General features: G+C 37.7%; 1 protein-coding gene across 13 annotated transcripts in view; it reads left to right on the forward strand.

Annotated features, from left to right (window-relative positions):
* LOC107222327 (mitogen-activated protein kinase-binding protein 1) overlaps positions 1–12,107 on the forward strand; it is an 85,318-nt gene that overhangs the window by 50,295 nt on the left and 22,916 nt on the right. For 12 of the 13 annotated variants that reach the window (XM_046736722.1, XM_046736727.1, XM_046736731.1 and 9 more), the window contains one exon: positions 9,272–9,363. The exons of the other annotated variant lie outside the window; for it this stretch is intronic. In XM_046736722.1, coding sequence (XP_046592678.1) covers positions 9,272–9,363 — 92 coding nt within the window. The remainder of the gene's footprint in view (positions 1–9,271; positions 9,364–12,107) is intronic. 13 annotated transcript variants of the gene reach the window in all.

A 12,107-nucleotide genomic window follows, 5' to 3' on the forward strand; every position in this document is an offset into this window, starting at 1 on the left:
TGGAATTGTTTTTTTTTTTTTTTTTTTTTTTTTGTTTTTTTCTTTATTACGAATTTCTCTTTGTCGAAATATCAACACACGCGCGGTGTGGTTCTATAAAATCCAACGTTCTATCGATTAATTTTAACTTGACTTTTTTTTTTTTCTACCTTGTTTCACAATTTTCATCATTTGGACAGTTCATACGTATAATCTTATACGCTTTAATTTGTGTTTTGTAATCGACACCCGCGGCGATATTTTCTCCCGTTTTGTTCATCAAACATATGTTATACGTATGAGGCATTCCACGCGAACTCGATAAATCATTTTCCCCACACCATTTTTTATTTCGTTAAAAATTTATCAAACGATTGTCCCAACTTTGAACAGCCCTTCTAAATGTATTTCAGATTTTACTCTCGAACGCATTACGTATCCGATCAACCGCTGTCGCGGATAATCGTTATTTAACGATCGTCTAACTGACCATGTAAAAATTCGATGCATGGAGTGCAACATATATATTAACAAGGCAGCATGTGTGTGTATATACAGATATATGCGTATCTGGCTATTCTAACCGGATTTGAATTTCAAATATTTCCGCGTATTATAACCGAAAGCCGTAAGAATCCGTGAATACACACGGACGACCATTTCCAATAATAAAAAAAGGAAGATAAAAATGAACAAGTTCTTCCTCGAATTCATTCATCACAATTATTTATATTATTTACACAACGGTCGATGATCGACGCAACGCTAATGTTATCAGATTTTTAATCGGGAATCAATCGAAGTCATCGACCGCTGAATAATCGTTAATTGTTTCGAGCATAACGAAAAAGAAATTGCACCGTAATTTTTGTGAACAACCTTTTCCTCGTTATAGATTATATTAATACACGCAACGAAATTCTTTCGTCGTGGAAACACATTGATGGAATTTTTTCTTTCACAATCTTTGCACGTGATCGTAAATTTTTTTCTTTTCCTCCACTTGTCGAAATCATTGAGAAGAATTTGAAACCCGTTAAATTCGACGAATGAATGAACGTTCAGGATTGTGCGTATAATAGGTATGCATATACATATATATGTATATATGCATGCATGTAATAAATGCATGCATGTATCGGAGATGAGTGGGAGGGACTTGCGACGCAGAATATAAACGTCAGGCTTGTTTATCGTCTACGGGAGATTCTCATCGTTATACGCGAGGATGGCATACCTATAAAATCTCGCGGTTGGACAAGAATGAGGCAAGGACGACCGGGTGGCGCATCATCGCTAAAAATTTGCTTATACGCAACCGGTTTCGCATCGATCACGTTATGTTAGTTCCTTCTTAAATGGCGATAATATCATACCTGTTATAGGCGAGACCATCGTTATTCTGCGTAGGACCGCGATGTCCCGCATATTCTCTAGATATTCCGACGCGTATATATCGAGGACACACTCGGTTATCCGAGGATCGAAGTAATGCGGGTATCTTAATTGTCGGAACGAAGAAACGTTTCATTTGTCGTATGCGATTGGAAGTTTTTTATTTCTCAAGCTTCGTTGAGATATCGTTGTAACAATTATTTAAATATTGTTGAAATTTTAAGAAAATTTAATTCCAAGCTACGATTTTTTATATTTTCTGGTCTATTACGCGATGTAGAAATTTTTTGTTTCGTTGGAAATTTATTTTTCATTCAAACGCAGACTGTAATCAAGTAACTGATTTTCATTTTATGCCCCAGAATTGTATGTTTCGGGTATAGTAAGAAATGAAAATAGTTAAGAACTGTGGAAATTTATCCTCGGTTCAAACGTTTCGCTGTAAATATTGTAAAAGTCGCACAAATCGCGATTCGCAATTACGACTTTCTCCGTCTATCCAAATGGTACGAACAGTAGATAAAGACAAACATAGTTATCAGTTTGAACCTGTTGCGCGCAATTGCATCGAGTCAAAATGGACAGACGAAAAATAATACGCTTTATAAACAATGTTATTTCCACACTGTGCGACAATTTTTTTAATTTTTTTATTTTATTTTTCTTCCGTTCCTTTCCTTTCCACGCAGCGTTCTTTCGCTGCCGCAGCAACCGTTCGATTTTGCGCAAGACCTTTGCGTGGGTTTCGCAAATCGCATGTTTCTCATACCCCGATTATTCCCTCATTGCTCTCGTCTCGTATAATATCTCCACCTTGCACGGAGAGACAGCTGACGCACATTCTTGACGTGTCACAAAGGCACCGCGGATCACGATTATCGCTTGGACTTGCACAGGTGGTTGAATATTTTTTCATGCGTTACATTGCAATTTATTCAAGTCTTTATGACAATTGTGTGTATATAACATATATACGGTACATGTCTATAGGTACAAGAGTACCGAAATTTATATGAAATTAAAAATGGAAAAAAACAGTATCACAATTTTCGAGTAAAAAAAAAGAAAACGCTAAACTATGGTTTGATTCATTTTTTTTATTTTTTACATGAAAATTAAAAAAAAAAAAAAAATCTTGAAATGAATTTGACAAATGGCGATCTTTTTTTTTACAATTCATGCCGCGACTATTTTTATACTTATAAATAAAGTCTGATATATTTTAGCGTTTATACTGTACAAATAGATGGGCATTACATACGAAACAAATACGGTCTGTAGAAAGTTGTAAAGTTATAAGAACACCATGAAATACATTTTTCTGCCGATATTAATTCGTTTTTTTTTTCTTCCTTTTTTCTGACCAAGTAAAACGAATTGAACAATAGCTCAGTTTTTTTCTTTTTTTTCTTTTTAACCTCAAATATGAGTTGTTTTATTTTTACAAATCTAAATCGATTCCGCAAACCTTTTCAATTAAGCGAAAAATCCGAAATAATTTTTCCCAAATTTCTGAAAATCGTTTATAATTCAAGCTTCTGTATCGAACGCGTTACTATTTCGAATCTGCAGGCTGCAGGTGTATTATGCGATTATAGAAAAGGAAATGATCGTTGATCGGTCCTTCGTCTGGCGGAACCGACGGAGAAACCGCGTACGGTACGCAACACGCGATGAAATAAAATACGTATCAGCTTTTCGGTACCATAACTGGCGCTGTGCATGCAGCTTCGGCAGTAAAACCCATGCGTGTATGAATTTAATGTATGTATGTATGTATGTACGAAGAGTTGAACTTACTTTTGCACGCACGTTACGAGTGAGTATACTCGTAGGTATAACGCAACGCGCGTTTTCAAGCAATCGGGATAATTCACATCTCCAACTATCGCATTTCATGTAACAACGTAGAGAGGTATCCATTTCCGCGGCCGTTCAACCCTCCGATTTTTAAGGGAATATATTCTAGGTTTATTGTTGGTATGTGGCCGAAGCAAGCCGAGCAGTTTTCATCATCTTGCGGCAAGGTAGCAACAAATTTTAAAAAATGGATCGTTATTACTCTGCTACTCGTTATTCGATAATATATCCCGCAGGATGGGTGTATAGAATTCTATTTATAATCGCCGTTTATGTCTGTATCTGTAACTATACTGTACGATTGATATGCGAAATTGGTAGTATAGTTTTTTAGCCTACAACTCTGGCGGGAATACAAATTGTTGTAAATAATCAACATCGCGTGAAGGGTAAAACTTGTATACAATCATTTGCTTTTTATTTTCATAATCCTTGTTCGTTTATTACGGAGAAATAGGTATCACTGTGCCAATATCGTGATTATTTCACTTTAGCGAAGAAATATATTGTACCTGTATATTGTTATCTTTAATAAACTTTGTCTGTAGGTTACGAAACTAAGTAACTCGCAGAAAATAATCGTTGCTAACTAAATTGACTATCGTGTAAAAATATCCTCGAAGCGTGTAACATACGTACCATTATACATACATCGCACATAAGTATATTATATAACCAGTTGATAATCGTCATTTTTATCCATATATGTACATAGATAACGAACCGTAGCTGTTGAATTATAAAATTAATTAATCTATCTTGCAGACCGAACTAATTTTACTCATGTACGTTACGTGCAGTATGTTACATACATAAGCGTTACAGGTTACATATGTATTATAGATTCTCAATTAATGCGGATACCTTACGTACCCCAGCGGTTGACGGTAATTACGCGGAAATTTAATGAAACTACGACGACGTTGCAGTAGCAGCAGCCGCAAACCTAGACGACTAAATATCTGTGACGGTATTTGATGCCTCTCCTTAATTTGCACGGCTAATTCGCCGAGATAATTATACCGGCACACCACCCTATGCACGTATCTGTAACGTGGATGCTGAGTCTGAAGCAGAATTAATTATTACTATTATTATTTTTTCCCTAAGTACCAGCGAAACAGGCTGGAATTAGTCGCGACAATTATCTCGCACTGCGCAGCAACTAATTTCATTTTCCACTTTTTTTCTTCGCACGAAGGTGAAGTATCAGATACATTATTAGTCTGCAGGGACTTACGACGGACCATAGAGAAAAACGTACCTTTTTTTTTTATAAATCGTTTGCAAATTTCAGCTATGCTTCGTAAATTAAATTAAACGAACGTTCGGAAATGGTGTTCTTCGATTGCTAGTTCGTTTTATGAAACGAATCGATACTATGTGTTTTTAAGATCCAAATTCATATATTCATGGTGCACAGCTTCTGGAGCTTTTGGTCGTAAAAGCTGCCCAACGTTACCTAATTTTCGTCGTGGGAAAACGTCAGGGATATCTGAATTCTTTTATGGGAAAAGTTGGGGAATTTTGTTTGAACAAAATTGTCGTCAACACCCCCGATTGCGCAGTTTTACTTCCTGCATCGCGAATCCTTATACCTACTAATATTGCAATTTGCGCGCGTCTCCGAATCGGGTCACTTGAAATTAGAACGTATTCGTTAGTTCTTCGTCTATGAAGCATAATTATTGTCCGTTTCTTGGGCGAAAACGACGAGAGAAAGAGAGAGAGCTTTATTTATGTAGCTTTTGCCGAGTAGCGGTGCAGCCGTAATAATCGCCTTTCCCGAACGATGCCGCTAATTAAAGAGCGGGTCGCATATACGCACGCGATGATTATCAGTGATTATTCAAAATAGGCTAACAAAGTGAAATTAATTTATTACCAAGATGCTGTATCAACTGTATACTGCATCAACTTATACAATCGTTGCAAAACGCCGCTGCACTTGGTTAAACACGTCGAATGTCACGGGGTAGTTTTTGTACAAGTTGAGAATCTCCATTCCGCGTGAATAAATTAATCTTTGCCGGGTAGGGTTAAAAAACTTGAATTACCGATTGATAGAAGGATCGGAATATTGAATCTTCATTAACGCGAAAGTCTTATTCGTAGAATTTAAAAATGTGGAATATCCAGGTATGGAACATCGAAAACATTGAAAGTCGAAATTTAGAAAGGTCAAAACGTAGAACGGGCAAAATCGAGAATCTCAACGATTTTATATTATCGAGAAGAATTCTGACGATTTAAAGTTTGGAATTCTATGTTGCGACCTTTCTATTATTTTACTACCCTCATACTTTGTCTTTCAACATTTCGAAATGCTATAAATTGAGTTTCTGCTTCTCTAAAAATTCAAGTCCCTTGGTTTTTTTTTTAATCTTCGGCGAAATTTATTGTCGTCGGTGATGTAACGACAATCGTGCTGCAAAGACCGCAAGTAATAAATTTGCGAGAAAGCTGCCTGTCGTTTTGTGACCCTAGGTTATCGGGTGGCAGGTAGGCGCAATTCGCACAAATTTCACTCCGTGCAAGCTGCTTGTTTTGCATCCTATCCTAGCTAAGTATGTATTTCTATTTAGCCTTCGGGCGGGAAACGTCTTCGCATGAATTACAATCGCTTTTGCACGTATATTCCGTCGATAAAACATACCTGACGCGTGCAATTATTTATGTGCATGACGGATTTTGACGATAAACACAAAGCGAAACTTTCTCATTACTCAACGTTGTATTTTTTGTGATCGATAGATTCGTGCTTTTTTGTTAAAGTTTTTTTTTTATTCTTCTTCCTCTTTGTTGGATAACTACACTGTTGTACGATGTATCTTGTACATCGTAATCAATATTCGTGAAGCTGCTGGAAATCTTTTTTGTGATTTTTATTACATCAGCAATATTCTCGCCAGCGAGAATTAAGAAAGAAAAATTGCGCGTAATTTTATTGGTAAAAATGTACCATGAAAATGTTCAAATCACTCACAACTTCTGGTTATCAAATGTGTTCAGTGATCTGAATTTTTTTTTTTTCTGAAATCGACTATTTCTCGTGTAACGACATTCGATCAATTTCCGTTACAAAAATCCAAGCCTACGCGATTTTTCGACCCATCAATCAAATATGTTTCTAAATTTTCTCCTCGTTAACCGAAAATCATTCATCGGACTTCCGTCGTTAAATCCGTTACAATTTACTATCTTTCTTTTTTTTTCCTCTCTATTTCTAGTATAATCCGCTGTAATAATCCGCCCACGTATTTCTATCGGTAGCAGCTGCAGGATGATCGTAAAAACCATGCACACTTCCTGTCGCGTATGTATAATCGGCGGCTGTGCACTTCACGAGTCTCTAATTGACGCTGCGTGTATTAAGAATGAACAAAAATAATCGATTCTCGATTAAATCTATTATTTTTCCCGATTCATCGAATATAATTGATTATTTTTCCTCGCAATCGGTTGTTATATTTTACTCCCATGAACGGTGCAATGCAATATCAATTTATGTGATCGAAGTATGAATTATTATCATTTTTTTTACCTACAAAGTATCTATTCGATATAATTAGCGAAAGATGAATGAATATGTTCAACTGAATTTGAAAAACATTTTCGAATGAAACTCTAAACTATCAAAAAACTTGTCCGCCGTTAAGATTACGTACTAAAGTTTAGGAAATTTTTGTTTCACACCCTTTCCCTTTCGTTGACACCCTTTCTAGGACCAGCAAGTTTTTCCTACGTATTTATACCTACGCCTGTAATATTTCTCAGATCTATATGAAGCTGTAAGTAAGTCTGTCGAACAGAAAAGATGTGTCGTGATCTGGAATTCATATTATATTGTTATTTTATACTTATGTACTTGCAATTCCACTACATTTAATGTGGTTGACGTTGGCAACGTTACCGTAACGGTGCATGTTCGGTATAAATCGTTACAACGCACTATTGGAATTGTATGAAATTTGATAAATGTTGACAGTGAGCCAAAGATACTCATATTTTAGAAAAATCAACTCTTTGAAAGTCATTTTCAAAATTGCAAAATAACAAATTTCTTCCTCACGTTTCGTGAAGTTAACGTTACTTCACTTCAACTTCGTGAATTTTGACGGTCATAAATTGTGAGAGATCGTTTTTACGACGCACCTCGCTTTTTCAATTATACGGGGAACAATGGGGGAGGATACCTACTTCTGCATATGACGTCAGGATGGTAATATTCATTTCAATTGTTACACGCGTGTGTAGCGTAATAACGTTGGTATATTTATAAGCTTCGCTAGGTCTGTTACGGCACAGGAAATGCGTGAATAATTGCTGCACGTCGATCGCGTCCGAGGTAGGAAATCGTTTCATTACGTTTTGTGATCCATCAAATTATCGATCGCGATTATTCTTAAAAAAAAAACGTTTTCAATTATTTCGTTCTCGCACATATTCGGGGCGCATTTTGGAAGAGAAGGCAAAAAACATTTAATCGATCAGTTGAATTTAAAATTTGGCGAAGAACAATTTTATATCTCAAATTCGTATCCCGAAAGGAGTATACAAATTTTGATTGATTTATTTATACCTGTATGCTCGGCGATTTCACGTACACCGAAAATACAATCACAATCTTAATCATACCGCGTGTTGACTTCCTGTTATTTTTATAATCGCCGTGTGTGGGATTTAAACATATTACGACGCAGAATGATTTCTGTCGTAGGTATATCAAAATTTTGTGACATGTATGTATATATATAAAACACGATGTATTTTTTGTGTACACTAACTTGTACAAACAGCGTAGTGACCTGCCGAACGATGTTATAAATCAAATTAAATTTTAATACGAAATAATAATACCGGCAGATCGTGTCACAAATTTATTATACGTTAAAGAGCGGCTGAACTGATTTCCAGACGTCCAGTGGTAAATAAATCCATTAACGAGACTCTAATCTCTTGAATCGTTACACTGCACAGTCGGCCACTTTGTGCGTCGTTGCGCGTTAGAAATACGCAATATCGTCGAACGATTACGTTTTAATCCCAATTTACAACCCATACCATTTCACACGTAGATACGCGCAATATGTGAAGCAGCGTAATACCGTGCACTTCGAATTGTATCAGTTACACACGTTAAGAACAATCGAGAAAATTTATTGTCGAGACCGGCGGGGTGGGGGTTTTGATTCATGGAAGGCGTAGGAGGCGGTGCCCCGTATATATTATACCGATTATACGTATAAATTAGAACCTACGTTGTTCTCTCTTTGAGCTGCTGCACGCATGAGTACGATTTACGAGTAAAAGACAATGTCACGTCGAGAGGAGAGGAGAGAAAGAGAAAGTGAGAGAAGAGGAAAGGTGAACAGCGTTTTATAAACGAAACGCATGAGTTTGGAAACATGCACGAAACGTACGGTGTAGTACCTGTGTGTCTCTATGATACTATGGTTAACTACTTCGTGGATTAGTGAATGCGGTAACTGGACAACGAGAGAGAGAGAGAGGAACAGAAACGTCAGGTAGTGAAAGAGAAACAGTTCTCCAGTCCGTCGTGGACTTTTATGGTGACGCTGTCTGCGCACCAAGTTGTAGGTACCACGTATGTTGCTGTTGCTGTTCCAGTTGCTGTTGCTGGTGCTTAGTTTCTATGCAAATTCCACTTAGTCACTGGGTTGCATGCCGCCAAATCGCATAAGGAGAGAGTTGCGTGTATGTCATTCTTTCTACTCCTTTCTTCTCCGATCACAATATCTCGGTTTTCCACAGCGCAGCTGCAGCTGCAGAAACTCCTGAGAACAACGGTGAAGAATAAATGGCGGGTAAAAATTTTATTTTACCCAACAACTGCCAAGATAACTGGGGTGGTTGTCGAAGAGATCGACTTATTCTCGATGCTTTTTCTATCTGACTTCACGTCTTGCGAAGTGGGAATATCACAATTAAACGAGAGATTCCTCGTTGTGTAGTATCGACATGTGTATGAGGTTCGAAAACAAGTGGATCAAGTATTTCCATTTGTCTGTTTCAGATAAAGTTAGAACGTGTCTTGGGTGTGACTGTGTCGAGCAACGCAGCGTTGGACTGCGACCAGACGAATGGACTGGTTGCCTATCCGGCTGGGTGAGTTTTCGGATATAATGATTAGGTGTATAATTGAATGGTGAACTCGAATCACAGCCGAAGTGGTCAATGATTTAATTTTATAATGACGCGTCCAGATTGGATCAATTATTCGGGTTTCTTCGCTTCCTCAAAAGCATCTCAGGCTTGGATTCTTCTCACCTGAAAAGCTGTTCGGATCAATAATTAGGCGGGCCCCCCACCAGAGTCCCAATTTTCATCGTATATATAGGTATATACGTATGTATAATATACCCACGCGATCAAAAGAATAGCGAAAGTACCGCAGTATGCAAGGTGGCGGAGAGAAAGAGAGAGGGCATTGTTGTTCAACGCTGTGAATAATCATAATAAACGAAATGAAACTCACGCATGTCCCGGCCTCTTCCTTAATTTAACCTTAGAACGCGGAGTGTAAGCCCACGCTGGCGAGATGAAGGCCTCCGAAAGAGGTACACTGAAGCTGTTTTACAAAGTCAGCGCGATAAAATTAAACGCGCAAAAGTTTTGTCTTCTTTCCTTGCTTCTGTTTTTTTTTTGTCTTTTTTTCGGTTTAAACACACTCAGAAAATTCAGTCGGCAACGACTCTGCAGTAAACGGAGTCCACTTTAATGGGTTAAACTGACTTTGATAACTATTTACGGGTTGAAGAAAACTTGAGAAAAAAACAAATTTGAAATAAAATAACAATGTAACGAGTACTTGACCGACAAAAATGGGTCAGTGAGCGGACAACCAACCAAAGGTTGAGCCGAGAGAAAGACAGGAGAGAGAGAGAGAGAGATTTTATCTCATGGCTGGCTCTAAAAAATTGGTCCATAAATATAATTGGACGATCCGCAACGATGCTACGGTGTTATCTCGGTGTCATCTTCATCGCGAGTAGCCTTCGCGTTTGAATCTTATTTTTTTTGAACCTTGTGAATTCCGGCTGCTGTTACTTCATTACTTTGTGTGCAGTGTTTTATGCTCGGTCAGCTAGAATTGAAGTTACTATGCGTGAACTACTCGGTGCTGCCGCTGCTCCTTCAGATGTCTATATTAATGAAAGTAGGATATCGCGTGTTATTCTCTCTTGCCCACGTGCCAGCAACGCTACGCTATTCTTGCTGAATACCCGTGCAACTTATTGTTAGGTTACACGACGTGGTCTCGGTGTTCTTCGGACGTAATTCAACGAGTCTTATGTCATTGGCCTTCTTTTCGCTTGTATAAGTACTCTGAGCGTATTCTGTTATCCACATTGACGCGTCGATAGGAAGAATCATTCGCGATGTAATATGAGGAAAAAAAATTTATCACTTTTTTAATTATCGAATATTAATTAACAAAATCGTGGCAATATTTTTCGTCGCTAAACATATTCATCTCAACAATATATGGAAATACGTAATCCGAATGAAAATCTTTTCTTTTTTCTTATGTCTTTGTTTTTGTTTTAATAATAATTTATAGGATCGTGATATGCGTAATGCGGGTGAGTTTAGAAAAAACAGACTCGAGTGTAGACCGGATAATAAAGTCGTTGTTGAAAAATTGTCCATCACCGCACGCTTAACATCGCTTATTCGATTTTCTCCAGCTCTTCGAGGCCGAGAGTGAGTACCGATTTCGTAATAATTATCCTCCATTCGAAAACAGACACCCACAGATAAGTATGTCGGTTCTCCGGGGGAAAAACCTGCCCCTCCTATGTTAGCTAAGAACAAATTATTGTCTTAAGACTAGAGCAGGTGTGCGCACTTATGAACGATTTACATGTACATATATATTGTGTAGGTATACATAAAAATGTAATAACTAGTTATTCCGACACGGTGCGAAGGTGGTCGCGGCGAAATATGTAATAATTGATATGCAAAGCAATCTTCACGCCAGTCAGTCTTCGTGTTTCTGTTTGCTGGAATAGTAATTTGCGATTATACACGTGGTCTTCTTACGCCAAGCAAGAATGGAAATATTGCAGTATAAAACGCAGGTGCAGCAAACAATCGTCGTTGATGAATTTTTTCGTACCTCGCATAAATCTTTTTTTTTTCACGTATACCATTTAGCGTAAAAGTAAGAGTTTCGTTCTCAATGCCAGTGTAAAAGTGGAATATTTTTTACAATTAACAATTGTAGCACAGTCAGCAATTAATCGTTGCAAGTGAACCACTCTCTGCCCATTCGTCTGTGATGCGATGAGTTATATCGGGGCAAAATATCGATCGAGAAAGTCACGCTTTCCTCGGATTATTGAAGCGTAGAAAAAACTTTACTTAGGTACTCGGAGTTTTCAATTAAATTATAGTCATTAAGGAGACACTGAATTTTGTTTTTCTCTTCGGAAATGTCACCACCGTCTAGCGGATGATATTCTATTGCCTAATAGATCTGCGTCCAGTGCTGGAAGTGTAGTACTGAATTCCGATTCTTAAGAAAAAATTGCTCTTTCCCTGCATTTGTCAATGTCGAATCATTTTCTTTCCCATACTCGATCGTGGAAAGCGTGCATATACGGCTTACAGAGCGGATTGGTATTCGAAGAAAGTTATTCAACTGCTGGCGATACGGAGGTTTGATATTGAATTAACGAGGTATTGTTTGGCCGGAGGTTGCCGGGAACTTTCTTCATCCCATTATATCCGGTCTCTAAAGTACTTATCACAATACGGCTGCGTATGAATATCGTTACGCATTCGGCATCGAGTCTATATCAATATCCTCATCCGTATCGATTCACAAGGCTTTCCGAAGGTCG

Source organism: Neodiprion lecontei, chromosome 4, assembly GCF_021901455.1.
Source record: "Neodiprion lecontei isolate iyNeoLeco1 chromosome 4, iyNeoLeco1.1, whole genome shotgun sequence".
Taxonomy (NCBI): Eukaryota; Metazoa; Arthropoda; class Insecta; order Hymenoptera; family Diprionidae; genus Neodiprion; species Neodiprion lecontei.